The sequence below is a fragment of the Plectropomus leopardus genome, chromosome 24 (assembly GCF_026936395.1).
Source record: "Plectropomus leopardus strain MGB_pleo_1.0 chromosome 24, ASM2693639v1, whole genome shotgun sequence".
Taxonomy (NCBI): Eukaryota; Metazoa; Chordata; class Actinopteri; order Perciformes; family Serranidae; genus Plectropomus; species Plectropomus leopardus.
In genome coordinates, this window is record NC_142199.1 from 15676083 (window position 1) to 15695530 (window position 19448).

Genomic DNA, 19448 nt, shown 5'->3' on the forward strand with positions numbered 1-19448 from the left:
TGTCAGAAAAAGAAAAAAAAGAAAGAAAATTATTTAAAAATATTCGCAGAATAAACACCCTCAAAACCTCAAAAGTATGGGAAAAAGTCAGTCGTTTAAGATTAATTAAAGAATCATTGCAGTCCTGCCTGTGGGAACTGTTTGGTAACTTAATTCGTTACAAAAAATACCATATTCTTATATATTTTTTTATCTTTTTATGCAAAAATTTAATCTGTAAAGTAACTAAAGCTGTCAGATGATTGCAATTAAGTAAAGACTGCAAGATTTTCTTCTGAAATGTAGTGGAGTAAAACTAGTAAGTGACACAAAAAGTAAAAACTCAAGTAAAGTACAAGTACCTTAAATTTGCACTTAAGTGCAGTACTTGAGAAAATGTACTTAGTTACATTCCACCACTGGACTAAAGCATGCAGAGGAGAAACACACAAGCTACTAAAATGTGTTACAATGCCAGATGTTAGGATGTGTGACGTAACACCCCCCTTAAACACACACACACACACACACACAACATCCCAAACTGATGTGTGTGTTGCGGGCAGGCCCTGATGTCAGTGTGTTGGTTTGCAGAGTCATTATTTACCATTAGGTGTGTGTTCCTGTGAGGGGGTCCATGGTTGGAGGCCATCAGTGAGTGTCAGGTGGAGAAAAAAGAGCGGACAGCCGAGGGACGCCACAGCACGATGTATGTCCTCGTCATACATTTAGATGACTGGTGCAGTGACAGAATGTGTGTTCCCGTTACAGCTCGTGTCAAAAGCACACAGTGACAGGATGAGCTGCGACAAAAACGTTGTATTTTTAGCTCCTCCAATCACGAGCACAAACTGAAAATAACACATCCATGCACACTTTTAGCTCCTGTCTTTAAGGTGTGTTATTTTAGCTCTTTGTGCAGAGACAGAGACTATTTTTAGACATAATCCCGTGCACCTTTGTTGCCTGGAAACAGACAATATGGTAAGATTTTTTTTTTTTCTGATTTCATTAGAAACATGGCAGGTTGAAATCTCCCGTGAGAGATTCTTGTCAGTGCTGGATTTCAGCTCTGCAGGCTGGCAAATGAAAAGAAATGGTGCGGTGCAGAATTTTCCTGCAAGAGTCATTTGAGCTCCTCCATCATTTTCATATTAATGTCCTGTTGTGATTAAATGAGCTTGTTTTCCTGTCATGTCCTCGTTCATGTGCCCAGAGTTTGGTAATGGTGAATTACAGAGGCTTAGTGTGAAAATATGCTCTAAACCAGAATTCAAATATTATTTTCAGGGTTTTGTTGATGCACATTAACAGCTGAACTAAGCCAAGACACTTCTTACCCAAAATGTCTCAGGGCGCGGGTGATTTTACTTTAAAATTAGTCGACTTTTTGGTTCAGTGGTCCTAAACACTCGCAAGAGAAATCTCTTTCAGTACTCAGCAATAAATTAGCAAACATTAGTCCACAGTCAGGCTTTTATTTGTCGTCAGTGAAGCAGTTCCGGAAAATTGCCCATGTCAATAATTATTATTGATCGGAGTTTATCCAGGGACAACAGCTATTTATGCTCACAAATATTAAATTTTGAGCTCAAAGGGAACTACACACGCACAAAGCTCTTTTGTGGCAGATTTTTTCATATATTTTCACGCAAATCACGCTTTTTTAATTAATTCCCCCTCCCCTCGCATTCACTCTGGCTTTGTTTTTTCAGTTAAAACATGCATTATTTTTGCTGTCGGTTAAAGCAGACAACAGAAACGCACTCCACTCCAACTCTATTATGCTGCAAAAACCTGCAGCAGCTGCTGAGCTAAACAAAGAAAAGAGAGGAGGCAGGTTCATTGTAACAGGCAGCCCCCTCAATCTCACTTTTGCCCTGCTGGAATTGTGCAAACCGTCACAATAGACACAGACTTATGTTCAAAATCCATGTACAACTGTTTACTCAGACAATTATATTGTTGTCTTTTGTATTAGATGAGCAACAAAACAATATTGTGTCTCTGTGACAGAGGGAATATGACCAGTAATGAAGTGTTCAGTTCCTTTACTTAAGTAAAAGTACTAATACCAACCTGTGAAAATACTCTGTTACAAGTTTAAGTTCTGCATTAAAAATGTTACTCAAGTAAAAGTGAGAATAATCAGGAAGGTATATTTAAAGTATAGTAAGTAAAAAGTACCCTATGCAAAAAAATAAAAAAAGAAAGAAAACAAAACCCAAACCCCACAGACATTATAAAAAAGAAATAGAAAAAAACACACAAAAATTAAAATTGTAAAAAAAAATAGACCCCCCGCCCATACTTGATATTATTTTTCTAAAAAAATACCCCTGTGAACAGAATATTAGGATTTTAAATAGAAAATAAAAAAAAACACCATCCACAATTTTGAAGTATGTAAAAATAAATAACTCTAAATTTCAAAAAGAAAAGAAAAAAGCCCTCCCAAAACATTAAAGTAAAATTTAAAAACAATTTATGGAAAAAAAACACACCCTAAAACTCAAAATTATTTTACTTTTAAGAAAAAAAAAAATCAAAAATAGCTGTTCGGCTGCAATAGTGAGAGTTTGTGAACAGAAAGTAGGCATCAGCCTGCTTCGCTTTTCAGATCAAACCACTGATCGTTGATCAAATACAGGATAAGATTCGTCACTGAGTTGCATATTTCTCACCTCTAACATTTTCAGAAATATCTTTTAGCTCACTGCTTCACACCAGCCGCCATTTTGTGACATCACCCACGAGTGTGAGCGTTTACAGAGTGGTGAAGGGATGACGTATTTTTGTAGGCCAACCAGGAAGTAAGCATCGCACTCGTTTCCTCGTCAAAAACCTTATGGGACTTTTGAATCGGATTTTCAATTATCGCCAAAAATAAGCTCTGTGACGAACACAAGTTTATGAGACTTACACGTTTTGTTTAGTGTGATAATCTTCACAGAGGAACACCACTTTTGTGTTTTGAAGCGTAAATTAAATCACCAGCAGCAAAAAGCTATTGAAAACGGACTTCCACGTTTTATGACTCATCACTTCACCCCTCTTTTGGTCTGCTGTGGTCGGTGCATTCTGGTAGCTGTAGGTTTTCTCCTTCTTAAGCAAAAACATCCTTTTTCTCTGTTTTTTCTGGACAACTTCAAAAGTATTTGCATCTTTTTACTGCAGAGACAGACTAGTTTTATTAAAGGACAGTCTTTATATTCGTGAAATACTTCCTCAAGTCCGGACCTCACCTGTGAGCTGTGGGATTAAACACTCAGAGACGTCCCGAACAAAGGCAAGGCAGCTTTATTTGTATAGCACGTTTTGTATAACAGGGCGATTTAAAGCGTAATGAAGGATACAGATTTACCATAAAAGAGTAATGAGATGAGTTATAAAAGGTAAAATTACTTACAAAATGATGTAAAAATATTAAAATAAAAATTACCATTAGAAAAGTAAAAGTCCAGAGAAGAGGTGCAAAGAAGAAAAGATGATTTAAAATGATTTGAAATCAAGTTCAAAAACTAGTAGTAAAATCACTAGTAAAATTAGTGGAAAAAAACAGGCAGAAAGCAGAGTGAAAAATTCACTGCCACACACTTCTAGTGGGTCTTAAATGATGACTGAGAGGGATTACTTCTGTATGAGTCATTGTTTTATGGAAAACCCTGTAAAGAGCAGTTTTAGATCGAAACAAAATCAACTGAAACACAAAAAAATGCTCCCACATGTCAAAAAACTGCTAGTTTTAAATGTGCCCAGTGGCTGAACTTAATCAGTGTCTGTCCAGTTTCATACATCATGTTCAGCTTCCTGGTTTACTTACTTTATAGAATTATTATATAACTACTTTGTAAGCAATTTATGTGATTTATTTGTTTTAAACATAAATGTTATCATTTAATGCACCGTACCAGATTATAGCTTAGAGCTAAATTGCATCTGCAGTCCCTCGGCAGGTCAGAACAAAAACATACCTAAAAATAATAATACGAGGTGGTAGAAAACAAAAAAAGGACAAAGACAAATAATACACACAATAGCACATGATATAAAGTGATACAAAGAAGGAGACACGAGACAGACAATGCAACATAATACGACGCAAAAAAGCATAAAAATACACAATTAAAAGCTACATTCAAGTGAATGCATGTAAAAAAAAAAAAAACAAATTAGAGCTGCAGCTCCTTAAATCGGCACTGAGTTCCACTGATTTGTAGCATTTACAGAAAAATCTGATCGCCCAAATAGCAGTGCGATACAGAGGATAAACAGAGCCCACCTTCAGCATTAGATCCCATGTTGTGTCCACAGAATAAGAGTCAAAAGGTTACATCCTAAGTTGGGTTGACTCTTGGTGTTTAAAGTGGCCGGACGAGCCTGGAAAGCCGCAGTGGCAGATGGCCAGAGGGATATTCAGCGGATATGTTTTATACAGCTGGTTGCTAATGGGAGCTTTAGCCTGGCTCCTCAGCTCCAAACGCCTGGGACTTACTGTAAGCCCAGATTTTAATCAACATTACACTGTGTGGGCCACATCATACAGCATGTGCTGTGTCATCTGTGCAGGTCACTCACATAGTCACTACACCTAAGGCAGCGCACGCTCACAGATGATGGATAATTTAGGGCTCATCTGTTCCTATATATGATTCATTCACTGTTCGCTCAGTTGTCAGTGAGAGGGCGCGCTGGCCGGATGCACAGTGGTGAATGATGGCGGTGATTTAGGGGTGAGATTGGGAGGACGGAGGCTCATTAATGGACCCATCACAAGCAGCTACAGCACTTTTCCTCACCATGACAGAGACTCACTCTCCCTCATGAATCATCTTAAAAAAAAAAAAAAAAAAAACCTCCACCGGCCTCCTTCCTGCTTCCAATGCTTTGGATAAGCAGTGTTATATTTACGCTCACCTGCTCATGAGGCCCAAATAAGGACGTGAAGGAAGCACAACTTCTGCAGGAGGCTGCGGGTAATGATTTCCCCGAGGATATTAGATAATTGTCAGGCACGATAGGGAGTGGTAGCACCTATTAGCATTCTCACTTATTGTGTTTACGGACTGCACGACACTAATAAATCCGGACTCGTGTTATGGCTCTGTGCTGTCCCCCTTTCCCCGACTCTCCTCCCATAGACTGTCTTAATTTAGTCGGGCTAGAAAATTGAGATGGGAGGATTACAGTGCTTTAAATTAAAGAGAACAGAAGGCAGTGTGTGTACATTGTGATGTATGCACGCCACTCTGTGTGTGTGTGTGTGTGTGTGTGTGTGTGTGTGTGTGTGTGTGTGTGTGTGTGTGTGTGTCTGTGTATTCTACAGAGCTGCTTATGCACTGTTTACTTCCCACTGACTGGTCTCGAGGCTTTGTCAAAGGCTCCAAGCAGCTCATATTTATGTTTTTTTACTGCTAATATTGCCATTGTCATATGCAGTAATTCAAAATTGCCTCATCATCAGCCAAATGAATGATTCACCAACTCTCCCCGCTCTCCCATACGCTTATTTGCATACCAGTCTGTTCCACTAAAGCCACTTCCATACTGACTGCGTGATTTGCAGAGCCATAGGCAGCCGTGTTGACACTCGGGGACGCTGAGACCTTGAAAGATTTGTTTACAGCAGCAGGAATGATCCAGGAATGATCCACTGTCTAGTCTGTGTGTCTCCTATATGTCGTGTGTGTGTGCGTGTGAATAAGATTAAGCATTCCTAAGCTGCATATGTTTTTGAATCTCTGCACTGAGCCGATCCTCCTCATGACCCCGATCCTAACCCTTGACACTGAAAGAAGACAAACAGCTTGTTCACTTTGATTGCTGGGAAGATTAGTATCGGTGTCTGGTGACACTTGAGATGATGCAGGACTTTTCTTTCTTTTTTTTTTTTTTTTGTACAAAAATAAGGCAGGTCAAACATATCAACAAAGTATATGAGCACGAACCTGAGTGAAAAAAGATTTCTCAGCTAAATAAATAAAGGACAAAAATAAATAAAATAAAAATAAGATACTTCATAGAAAATGAATAAAGATACAACTTGAATAATATAACATAAATAATTCAAAACAGAAGTAATTTGTCATCGCAGGATTTTTGTTTCACACATGTTGAAATAACATCAGAGATATAAATTTAGCCTTGATAGGACAAAATAAAGCTCACATTTTAACGAGATATAACTGCTGATTTAGTTCAGATATTTGGAGGGGGGGATTTTCTCTCCATATTTTTAATATAGATTTTCCATGCTGTAAAATAGAGCAGAATAACAGACCTTATATTACTATCTTAGTACAGTGCAAAAAAAGGGAATCAAAAATCAAACATATTAAAAACATATAAGATAAATACAAAGTTTTAAAAAGCAAAACAAGAATGCTCCTCATGTGTTTATAAATTACAATGATTGCTAAATACGACATGTATTTAAAAGACAAAAAAACTGCACATTCAATAGACACTTGATCATTTGATTATCTCACACCTTGAGCGAATTTCTTCATATTTAACCAAAAAAATCACTTGGACTCAAAGATGAGCTGATTAGAGTTTAGAGATCAAAGGTCAAGGTCACTGTGACCTTTTATTTGTCTCATTTCCGTGAAGGCAGTATCTGAAAATTTGGCACAAACATCCACTTTGATTAAAAAATGAACCGATTAGATTCTGGTGGTCAAAGGTCATAGGTCAAGGTAACAGTGACCTCATACAACATGTTTTTGGCCATAACTCAAGAACCTTGGGTGTCCACCGTGAAACTGTGCTGATTGTATAGATCTTCTGTGTGTGAAGCGTCCATGTTCTCACAAACATGGATGAAACCTTAATGTGCTGTGATTGATCATATATACCATATATACCTTCATGTTACTAACTTCTTCATGCTCATCTCTCCGTTTTTCACCGTAGACCACCACTCTGATCGGTCTGCTGAAGACGGCCCGTCTCTTACGGCTGGTACGAGTCGCCCGTAAGCTGGACCGCTATTCAGAGTACGGCGCTGCCGTCCTCATGCTGCTTATGTGCATCTTTGCCCTTATCGCTCATTGGTTGGCCTGCATCTGGTACGCCATTGGCAATGTGGAGAAGCCTTACCTGGAGCATAAGATAGGCTGGCTGGACAACCTGGGGGTGTCGATAGGTGATCCTTCTTGTTATTTTCCAAAAAATGTGGTAAGAAAGTACAATTTAGGGCCATTTTTCCAGTCAGATTTGTTAACTTTCAGTATGTGCTGATATTCATTATAGGCAAAAAATACAACTACAGTGACCCCAGCTCTGGCCCCTCCATCAAAGATAAGTACGTCACAGCGCTCTACTTCACCTTCAGCAGTCTGACCAGCGTGGGCTTTGGGAACGTCTCCCCCAACACCAACTCTGAGAAGATCTTTTCCATTTGCGTCATGCTCATTGGATGTGAGTGACAGCTGAGTCACAGAACATTTAGTATTAGAATCCTGTCATTACTGAAGGGTTATATGAGAGAAAATGAGTCACACAGTGCTTCATTTAGCTTTTTTTAATGCACTTTTGCAGTCATTTAAAAAGATGCAAGCCAATAATAGTTAAAAATGTAATCAACAATTAATCATGGTCATTTTAACCCTTTGAAATCTGCCCTTTCAAAAATGTGGGAAAATGGTTATGTGCAACATAAGATGAAATGAGCAAGAAATAAGGAAAAAAACAAGCAAGAAAATTACCTTAAATTAGCACAAAAACTCCAAACAAAGAAAAAGACACAAATGGAAAACTTGGAAAAAAAGAATGGAAATGACCTGGGAAAAAATGCTTAAAAATGATAGTAATTCTATAAAATAATTTAATTATAGAATTATGATAATGATAAATATAGCTCTTTGGAAATGTTTTCCCTTGCTTTTGTTAGAAGAATGTTCTACATCTGTTTTTTTGGGGGGTTTTTTTGCAATTTGCAGGAAATTTCTTGCCCAGTTGATCATTGCATTTTTAAAAATATGTTTATGAAAGAAATTAAACCAATTTGCTCAGGGCCTAAAGGTTTAAATAGTTGTAAAATATGTCTGAGAGCAGCACAAGAAATGTGATGTTGCGTCAGGTTTGAAAGGGTTAAAGGAAAGATCCATATTTAAATGTAAGATTATCTCCCTCAGATTTACTGCAGTCTCAGTTGGGTCTTATGAAAAAGCTGACACATAGGAGGTCATTCAGCAGCAGAGGTTGTTTGTTTGGAAGAAACAGTAGTAAAGTAGTTAGTGTACAAGCAGCCTCAGCCACCGCGGCTCAATGTTCACCTGTGTGGCTTCTCTCCCAGCTCTAATGTACGCCAGCATCTTTGGAAACGTGTCCGCCATCATCCAGAGGTTGTATTCAGGTACAGCCAGGTATCACCTCCAGATGCTACGGGTCAAAGAATTCATCCGCTTCCACCAGATCCCAAACCCGCTGAGGCAGAGGCTGGAGGAGTACTTCCAACACGCCTGGACATACACCAACGGCATCGACATGAATATGGTACGAGAGGAGTGTGTGTGCCACTGTGTCTGTTATATAGGGGAGGGGCTTCTTGCCTCTAGCTTCTTGTTTTTTCCCCACAGTGGTAACAAAAAAATCAAGTTAAAGGAACAGTTCAACCCAAAATCAAGAATACAGATAATTTTTCCTCTTACCTGTCGTGCTATTTATCAGTCTAGATTGTTTTGCTGTGAGCTGCTGAGTGTTGGAGATATCGACCAAAGAGATGTCTGCCTTCTACCCAATATAAGGGAACTAGATGGCATTCAGCTTGTGTTGCTCAAAGAGCCAAAAAATATATTTGAAAAGCTTAACAGCAATGTCTTTTCTCGAAAATCATGCTCATGTTAATCAACATGGTCCATAAATCTTTTGTGAACAGTATAATGTTAGACTTGCAGGAAATAAATATTTCCCTCCTCAATTAATTTTCCTTAAAAAGAAAAATCAACTCATTTCTATTTTGATTAATTGATTTGTTTTTTGGTTTATAAAATGTCAGAAAATGGTGAAAAAAATATTGATCCGCATTCCCTTTTGTCCAAGATGCCGTCCTTAAATTCTGTACAAACGATTTGGACATGTTTAAAATGATCATTTTGGGACATTTCAAGCATGCGAAAGTATGTCAATACATTCAAAAACTAAAACAATCTAGACTGATAAATAGCACTACAGATTAGAGGAAAATCTGAATTTTTGATTTTGGAGTGAACTTCCCCTTAAAGTTTGTTCTTGCTTCTTCTCTCTTTCCAATATCATTTGTGTGATTTTCAACTATCCTGTCGAGAAATGCTCTTACCACATCGTGAAGCGATCTTGCTATGTCACTGGCATGGTATAATGTTTTCATCCTGATTATACTGTGCAATGTTCAGTCATAGCCACAAGTGAAGTGAAAGCCACAGTTAGAGTAACTCTGGCTTTTCTCATCATGATACTGTTCATGGTACTTATATAAGTTTGTCTTTTCCATGTCTGCCTCATGTCAAATGGAATGACCCCACCACTCTGGTAAGAGCAGGAGGTACATGTGTTAACACAACTAATGCTGATATGAATGTCCCTCAGTGGTAGAGCCTCATCTAGCTGTGTCTCATTCTAGCAGTGGAGTGAGTCGTTAGCATTTAGCTTTTTGTACAAAAAGTAACAGAAAGCATTAAAGTTTTAGGTAACACTCTCTAAGAAGGCCACATCTATAATGCATTATGAACGCATTCATAGTTAATTAGAATGCTTTCATTATGCTATAGGACTACACTCATAAACACACATAACAGTCATAAAACATTATAAATGTGACTTTATAATGATTTATAAGTATCAAGTGTCTTGACTAGTTATAAAGTATAGGTTGACCGACATCTAATAAGGCATATAATACATCATAAATACCTATACTCATCTGTACACACATCAGCAGTCAACTGTAGTAAGGACTCATAATGTGCTATAACAGGTCGTGCAATATCTTAAGTAAAGTACATAACACATATGCATCAATAAATAAAGTAAGGTACATACTGATGCATTCATAATAATGTATGCTTCATCATAATTTTTACTGAAAAGTGTAATGCATTGCCATGCCTTTATAAGAATCTATGCTTTATTATAACCTTTTATCACCTACCATACACTATTTGCAAACTAGGTTAGCAGTTGGAATGTTTGCTTTTAGCTTGCAAGCTAACCGCACATTTCAGCATTCTTGTAGCTAATGTTAGCTTGTGGGAATCCCCTGTAAGTATATGTATAATGCATTATAAGCCCCCTCAGTCAACCTCTAGTTCAGAACTAGTCAAGGGTATCCGTAAGACACTTAATACTAATAAATCATTATAAATCACATCCATATAGTTTTATGACTGTTCATGTAGTGCATCTGTCAGCTTTATGTGTGTTTATGAGTGTAGTCATAAAGCATTATGAATGCATTATAATTCACTATGAACACCCACATAATACATTATAGATCTTCATGTGGTCTTCATAGAAAGTGTTCCCGAGTTGGAAAATGTCCTTGTTTTAGTGCCCCAAACGTGCATGTTACTGTTCCCTCAGTGTCTTATCTGTTTCATACACGAACACATACTGTAAAGAGCTGCTGTGATAGATTTACAGTATCTACTTATGCATGCCAGTTACTGCAGAGGACACTCAAAGTTCCCCGCAGGCCACATTAATTGTCTGGTAGACATGCACGTGGCCTGCCTCGAGGTCCCTTTTTGCATGAAATCTGTGTATTCAAACACAACCCCATGATATTCATCTGGTACTAGAGACAGAGTGAATCACGCCTGTGAGAGTGGGCACAGCCTCGCCGGGCGCTGCCAGGTTTCCCTCCCACCGTGGGAGGCTTGGCGGCACGCTCGGCAATGGCACCTGCGCTTGCCAAATGTTGTTCAGTCTTTCCTTTCCAAATCTACTGATCAGTTTTTGTTCCGAGCAACAAAAAAGCCTGTTAGAGCCAGAAAACCAGATCCGGCTGCATTTCTTTCGTTGTGCTCGTGTCATTAGCACATTGTATTTTATGTGTAAATGACAAAGATAAGAAATGTGTTTTTTTGTTTCAGTTGTCCCTTATGTGTCCTCAAAGCCCCTTTTCCTCACCTCCCAGTGTCTGTGATGGTGTTAAAGTTTGAACAGAAATTGTGGTCCTTTACAGTCAGTTCACGTTGTCCCGGGATCATTAGCTGTGTTGTCAGTGCTCACTGTATCTTTGTCTTTAAAGGGTAAGTCTTATTACTACTTCAGTCTTTTTTTTTTTTTTTGAATCAGGAAGGCCTAACATTGAAAATGTTAAAGTTAATGTTAAAATGACCTTTCCAAATAGTGTATTTTCAGCATCTCCCAGGATAACTTGGTTGGATGGGTAGGAATGCTTGAAGCTTCACAGTTGAGTCAACTTTTTTAACACTTATTTCTGTTTTTTAACTACACATCTGAACATAGGTCAGAGATTTGAGGAATGTTTTAATAGACAAGATTAAATATTGTTGCTGTTTGGCCTCACATGTACAATGTTTTGGATCAAAGAGTTTCATCATCTCAGTCAGCCCAGTCGCCTGAAGAAATGTTGGCATTGCGTGTTTCTGCAAACCACAGATTGGTTACATTTGTATGTTTCATACGTGTCATATCATCGTTTTAAAAGTGACGTAGTACATGAGCTGATTTTCTCATCTGAAAATTGACACCTGGGGACGCCAACCAAGCTGCGCTCCACTGCACTCAAAACACAAAACTGTTTGTTCGTGAGTCATCGCTTTGTGTCGGGCAGCTTTTTAGTCACCGGTAATAATTTTATACCAAGACACTGCTCCGTTTCTTGCTGGGATAGTGCCATGTAAAGCAGTCGTTTTTTAAGACACATCACTGCGTTTCTGCTGGGATAGTGCCGTGAGAAGCAGTCGGTTTTATGTTTTGGGGTTGTCCGTACGTCTGGCTCATTCTTGTGACCGCGATAGCTCAACAAGGCCTCAAATTTCTTCAGATTTTGCACAAACATTCACTTGGACACAACGATGAGCTGTAAAGTTTGAACCTATCAGCTACATGATAACATGCAAAAGTAATATATTTTTTTCGATTTTGTTCTGGTGACTGGGTTGTCTTAGTACATAAAGGCAGTGAAACTCTTATACAACAACTTCAAAATGTGCTAAAGTATCACAGACAGAGGAGACATAATAAATCCTGAACCTGTGTTTTCACTTTGTGCTGTCATTGATCTGCAGCTTCTCGGTTTCTAAATGTTCTGTCTTGTCTCTCATCTGCTGCTCAAGCTGCTGAAAGGCTCGGTAAAACAGTCGATCGTAGCTCCGTGCTGAAAGACATCACAGGCTATTTTTACTGCAGGGTGTAATAGGTTTCGAGAAGAAGGAAAGAACACAAGTGGCAATTGTACCAAAATTTCTCTGGAAAAATTTGACCTGCAACTGCAACCTCCAAATTCAACACGCATTATAAATCATCCACCAAAGCTCTGACAGCTTGTAGAGAAACCGCTTCGATGTAACATCTGACCTCCGTCTCGTCTGCTTTGACCCGTGTTTCACACACAGGTCCTGAAGGGTTTCCCAGAGTGCCTGCAGGCGGATATCTGCCTCCACCTCAACAAGAACCTCCTCCAGGGCTGTAAGGCGTTTCGCGGAGCCACAAAGGGCTGCCTCCGGGCCCTGGCCATGAGGTTCAAGACCACCCACGCGCCCCCTGGAGACACCCTTGTCCACAGCGGAGATGTCCTCACGGCGCTCTACTTTGTTTCCCGCGGCTCCATCGAAATCCTCAAAGACGACGTCGTAGTGGCAATCCTAGGTAGGTCCACTAACATCACCTGTGATTTGGTTATGGATTGGTATGAGTTTGAAATGATCTCTTTGTTTTTGCCAAATTCTTTGATGGGTACAATGAAAAAACTGAACTATGGTGAATAAGGCTGCAGTTTTATTGTTGATTTTTATTGTATTTAAAGGAATAGTTTGAAATTTTGGAAAGTACACTCATTGGGTTGAATAGGGAGAGCGATACCACTGCCATGTCTGTAGAGTAAATATTCAGCCCATTAGGATTTTGTGGGTTTTTTATGGCATTGTTGTGGCCTATAAATGCCAGATTTCAAGGTGGCTTTTAAAAAAATTGCAATGGATGCTCTTGGACATGTTTTTTGCAATGAAATTGCAGGAACAGGTGAATTTTTTAAAAAAAGGTATTCCATTTTTTCTGTTTTTTAATTCATTTTTTTATATAATTTTAAGCACTTTTTTGGGGAAGTTATCTTTTTTTGTTTCGATACTTTTTTTCTTATTTTCATGTAATTTTCTTGTAACTTCTAGATAATTTCATGCAAATTTTTTGGGGCCATGTCTTAAGTTTCTTATTGCCTTCGCCCCATATTTTTGCAACAAAAAAAAAATCAAACCAATTTCGCCAGGTTTCAAAGGGTTTATTGTCCATTTACTGTATTTAAAGTAAATGGATTGCACTGAAACATTCACATTCCTATATGATGAAGATGCCCTTGCCTCCCCTTTGTCCCCGACATTAGATGTCACATACATCCATAAACTGAGCCACTGTCAACGAGATACTCGACATACCTTCAGCTGCACACGCAGACATTTAAAAAGGCATCCAGCAGTTTGTCTGTCTGCAGGAGAACAGGTCTTAGGACGGAAGGAATGCCAGTGCACATTAATAACGCAACAACTTAGCAGCATTCATTCAGCGATCCTGTCCAGAGAAATATGTCTAATTAGCCCAGTTTATTCTGTTGTCGAGCCAGCACGGAGTCCAACCACACTTCAAACACAACCACAGACGCGTACGTGTGATCGTCCTGTCATTCAAGCCTGCTCAGCTTTGCCTCAACTCACCTCCATTAGTGGAGACATGGGTGGGCCAGCTAAATGAAGGTGGCGCCGTTGTGCTGTGATATGGCTGGGCTGGCAGCTGTGATCCCTACTGGGCATGTTGTAATAACTTACTTCAAAGAACGCAGTGATTGCCGCCGCCTCACTGTCGTGTCTTAGATGAAGGGAGCGGACAGAAGAGAGTGGGGGAGGACACATGGTGGGCCGAGGGTAACAGTGGATCCGTGCTGATGGGGAAAAAAGAGAGCATGATTGCTTTCAAATAAAGATGGATGACAATGGAAGCAGGGAGGGGCGGCAAGCTGGACGAGTGGGCAGCGGAGAAAGGAAAGACAAGCGACTGGAGAGGAGAAGAATTCAGAGAGAAGTGACAGAGGGAGAGAGGAAGTTTGCAGCCAGAGCGGTGTGATGCAGATCTTTGTCACAGGAGTCATTATCAAAGGCACCTGAATGTAATCACATCACCCTCTCATCCTCTTACATCCCAGCAGCCAGCAGGTGTATCCTACTAAAACTACCATGCACAAGTTTTTCTCTTAATGACTGTTTTCATGCAGCCAATAAGGTTTGGAGAAGACGGCGACACAATGGGGTCATGATGAGCGAGAGGCACGAGCGCTGAAGTTGTAGGTTCCTCACAGCTCAGCACATTTTCTCTGCTACACAAGGACAACTGCTGATTACTCCATTTTCACACTATCCTGCATACACAGTACACCGCTGTCACGTGGTCGCGTACTACACTTCATTACACGACACATGAAACGATAGTGTTATGATCGCAGGTTCAGTAGGTGGAAATAATTATTACATGGCTCAGTGCTGCGAACAAGATAAATGTGAGCATCTTCAAACACCAACAAACTAAATACGCAGCAGTGTTTGAAGTTTTCATAATTAATTAGATCTGAGGAGATTTTATTCCTGTGCAGAGCCTCAAAGTGGCCAGTTAATAGATACACAAAAATCCATTTGGTTACTGAAAATAACACTATAGACAATTTTGCACAATGAATGAATCAGTTGTTTTAATATTATTTTATAATAATTAATGAAATTAATTAATTTCAGTTTTTAGTTTAGTTGATTTGCAGATACACATGTATATACAAAGAGGTGTTTTTTTTTTAGTATGAAATACTGTAGAAGAAGAAGTAGTGATGATGAGTCGTAGAGCTCTATGTGCCCACAGACAACCAAACAATACAACAACAACCCAACACAAGTCTACTGAAATCACTTTAATTATTTTTTGATTTATTCTTAATTATTACTTTTATTTTAGACTGTATATTGGTGAATTTTAGGGGCTTAGCCATCACTTATTTCACATTTTTTTCTTTCATTTATATATTGTACACATTTTTTTCAAGCAACTTTATTTATTTATCTTTATTTTCATTACATTGAACACGTTGGAGCTCAATAATCCCTGATTTAACGCGGATACTCCAATAAGGGAGCATGGCAAACCCTGTGGCCATCCCATGTAGGTCATTACACCTACACGAAAACAGACGGAGATGGGAATGTTCAGCCTGTGTGACTTCCATGCGGACATCGTGTAAATCCTTTTTTAGCAAACTGAGACACCCTTTAGCCTCTGTAACATTGTCATGCTCCTCTGCCAGGTGGCCCGTCTCTTTATAGGTCACCACATACTGTTCCACATACTGTCCAGCAACAGCACATACTCGCAGCAACTGTGGACGTTGTTTCGTAACAAGCCGAGAATAGATGTGGAGAAAGGCTCGTGTCCTTGATTAGCCAACAGGAGTCGCTTACTTATTATTATTTAATTGCCTCTCTCACCCCCACTAAAGGCAAGAACGACATTTTCGGCGAGATGATCCACCTGTTCGCCAAGCCGGGGAAATCCTGTGCAGACGTGCGAGCGCTGAGCTACTGTGACCTCCACACCATTCAGAGGGAGGAGATCCTGGAGGTGCTGGACATGTATCCAGAGTTCGCAGACCACTTCCTCACAAACCTGGAGCTGACCTTTGACCTCCGTGATGAGAAGCAAACCAAGGTAATAAGCATCGAAGTGCCACCACATGTTTTTGTCTCTCATTAGACTAAATAAATAAATAAATATTAGCAATTAGAAATATCAATGAAGTAGGGACATGGATGAAGACTAAGCGTAAAATCAAGTTTTTACCGTACAGCAGTGGCTCAGAACGAGGTGGAGGTGGTACCATCCTTATCATGCGGACACACATGCATGTGCACCGTGCCTTTAAGCGCACAGTGGAAGTGAGTAGGGAGAGGGTGTAGCGGTGGTTTGGGGAAGGCCCAAAGTTAGTTATTGTTCCAGGAAATTTGAATCTGTGAATATCTTTCCAACTTCACCGAACTGCATTGAGCTGCATTCACAAATGCAAACTCCCATCGGCAGCTGTGTTTGTAAGTGCCAGCTGGCAATACACAGTTATATTAAAACATTAGACAATAATCCTCTCATCAAGTTTCCTTCGTGTTTACAGGAGTGATACGATACAGCGCCACCACATCTGTATATTGCCGCATTTGCAGTTACAAGTGAAAGAAATCCCACCGACCAGTTCATTCAATTCATTCACACTGCGATTATTTTTTATTTTTTTAATGAACATATTAAAATACCAGAGTGCATAAAAAAATCCAAATATAGGTTTTTATTTTTTTTAAAAACGGTGCCAGGGGAGGATCCCAGTGGACCCCTGATCCCCAAATCCTAGAAACACCCCTGCGTCCCCCTGGCCTGTGTGGGACTGCAGCGATTGGATTCATGTCTCGGCAAAGAAAAGAAAAGTGAATTAATTCATTATTTACATGTATTGTTTGTTTATTAACTGGCCCCTGGCTTCCTGTCATTTTGCAAAAGCAGCCCCCAGCCAAAGCCAGTTAAGTGTCCACGCTGCACAGCAGGACAGCTGTGTGTGGGGACCATTAACTCGAATGAAGCAGTCCTTTTCTTGAACCGTATCTCTGCCATGTCCATCTCCACCGTATGAATGTCTTTCTTATTAATTCTCTTTAGTGCTTCAATATTTCCATGGTTGAGGGAATGAAAGCACGACGGCTAATTTAGACTTTTTTCTTTAATCTGCCGTTGGCCAGAAGACAAGTGAGAGATACAGAGCGTTAGTCAGGCTCAAAGGGTGGGGTGGACACTGTGGACATGATGTAGGCTGTAATTATGATGAATTGAGCAGTGGAAAGATGTGACATTAAACCAACGAGAACCCACATTAGACAGTTGTTTTAATTATCTTTTAAAGCGAGCGGGAAGTGCACTTTGTGTTGGCCTTTTGTTATTTATTCAGAGAACTGGAAAGAGGAGAGGGAGACAGAGCAGAGGAGACACAAGACAGGGTTCTGGTAGGATTACAGCAAAAACAGGAGCTACATGGTGCTCCGACAAGACAGGCCGGAGTTCATGTTCCTTTAGGCACCAATGAGGATTAAGTTTAAAACCCGAGTTAGTCATGAGTTTGAAACCATGTTGCACCAAACTTAAAAACCAGATTAATTCCTTAAAAATGAACATTCTTGGTTTCCATAATCCTGATTAAATAGCTTTAAAATAAAATCTATAACACCTAACGCTTCTGTCTTCCCCCCGTTTCTATTTTAATTTCACCTGTTTGTTTAAAGTGGGAATGAAACACTGTGCAAAAAGACTGTGGTTTGTTTGATTTTTTTACCTTAAAGGTGAAATGTGTGAGATTTAGGGGGATTTAGTGGCATTAGCAACCATCTCTAATTTCTCCCAACTAGAATTCCTTCAGTTTTCATTATTCAGGAGGTTTTTATCGGGAGACGAATTATCCTCAGAGGTCTCTCCCTCTCTAAAACAAACAAATCAGTCGATTAAAACAGCTTTAAACACTGGGTAAAGCAGTTTCACATTACAAGCGGCTGGTCCAACACATGCTAATGTGAAGCCGTCTTTTTTCTCTGATAACTGAAGATTCAGACATTCGAGCTCCATAAACTAGGACCCGCCTCCTACGTTAATATAAACAGCTCATTCTGAGGAAACAAAAACACAACAATTCTTATTTCCAGGTGATTATACACTAAAGAAAACATAGTAGTTATGTACAGTTTCAGCCAGTATATTACCCTAAATCCTACACATTAATCCTTTAAGATATCACAATCGAATTTGATATCAACCTTGATTTGCCTGACAAACAAATAGTGTTTCACGTTTCCGATCGCTTAGGTTGATAAATGATAATCCACAGTCACATTGCTCAGTGTTTCAGCTCCTTTTAAATACTTTGAAGATTATTATTTTATTATTATCATTATTATTATCAGTAGTATTACTATTTCTGTTTCTGGGGGTTTATATTATACAGGGACTTGCTTATGGAGAAGGGGTGGGATTAAATAAGCACACGCTTCTTCCTGCCTCTTTTCGAATATGTAAAACTTTAATATGGTTTTGGTTTTGAGAACTTTATTAATATATATTTCTGAAGAAGTGGAAACAAAACCACCATTGTCTTTTGTATTCTTGGAATTGTTGTAATTTCGCATTACATGTTCGAAATAAAATGAGAAAATGAAAAAATGAATTAAAAAAATCTGATCCTGGACCAGCAGAGGTGACTAGAGCAAAGTCAGCCACTTCATTATGCAGATACATTAGACGTGTGTGTGTGTGTGTGTGTGTGTGTGTGTGTGTGTGTGTGTGTGTGTGTGTGTGTGTGTGTGTGTGTGTGTATCTGTATATAATTGCAGATAACTCTGATCCATGACATTCAGTATCAGTTGCAGGACACTTAAGAAGTCCTTCATTCCCTCAGGGAACACGGTCATTTTGTAAAATGTGCTCTCTGTTATTATATTTCTGCTTTTTGCTCCTGTTTACAGGTATATTGTATATTTGTTCATTTTCAGTCGTGTATTGTTTAATGTGTTTGTATGTCTGAGAGAAGCCAAGGACATATTTCCGCTGAGGTGGACAATGACGTTGATCTATATCTATTAGTATGTGTTTTTATATTACATTCTTCTGATCATACATTGTCTTTTACAGGCAACATGCACACATGCGGCGGATTCAAACGTGGATGACATCGAGTGCCGAAGACGAGTGTCCTACAAAAGGAAAACCTCCACAGGTCAGCATGACACACATCACCACTGCACTTCTGTACCATCAACCTTTTTTAAAGCTTTTTATCTTTTAAAAATGTGAGAAAAGTGGTTTGATTTCTCTCAAAAACATGCTATAAAATGTCCTGCAAATTGCAAAAAAAAAATCAGTAAAAGGTAACAAAAAATGACCTATAAATGAGCCTTTAAAAAGAAGACAGATTATCATTAAAAGATATTAAATGACAAGGAAAAATATTGAAAAATGTATATTTATAATTATATATTTAAAATTAGACTGAAAAAAAAGTCTTGCTTTTGTTATTTTACTTTTGCTAATTTCAGGGAAATTTCTTGTAATTTTTTATTAACTTCTCACTAATTTTTGGGTCATTTCTCAAGTTTTTTTTGAGAAATCAAGTCATTTCAGGTTTCAAAGGGTTTCAGACCCTACTCTTTGTTTCCTGTTAATATTTTAAGTTTTAACAACATATTTTT

General features: G+C 38.9%; 1 protein-coding gene across 4 annotated transcripts in view; it reads left to right on the forward strand.

Annotated features, from left to right (window-relative positions):
* The window catches only part of kcnh7a (potassium channel, voltage gated eag related subfamily H, member 7a), a 98708-nt gene that overhangs the window by 60803 nt on the left and 18457 nt on the right, over nucleotides 1-19448 (forward strand). For 3 of the 4 annotated variants that reach the window (XM_088074434.1, XM_088074435.1, XM_088074436.1), the window contains 6 exons: nucleotides 6895-7126; nucleotides 7234-7401; nucleotides 8279-8478; nucleotides 12546-12798; nucleotides 15677-15885; nucleotides 18892-18976. In XM_088074434.1, the coding sequence (XP_087930560.1) occupies nucleotides 6895-7126; nucleotides 7234-7401; nucleotides 8279-8478; nucleotides 12546-12798; nucleotides 15677-15885; nucleotides 18892-18976 (1147 nt within the window). The remainder of the gene's footprint in view (nucleotides 1-6894; nucleotides 7127-7233; nucleotides 7402-8278; nucleotides 8479-12545; nucleotides 12799-15676; nucleotides 15886-18891; nucleotides 18977-19448) is intronic. The other variant, XM_042512823.2, reaches the window with a different exon arrangement.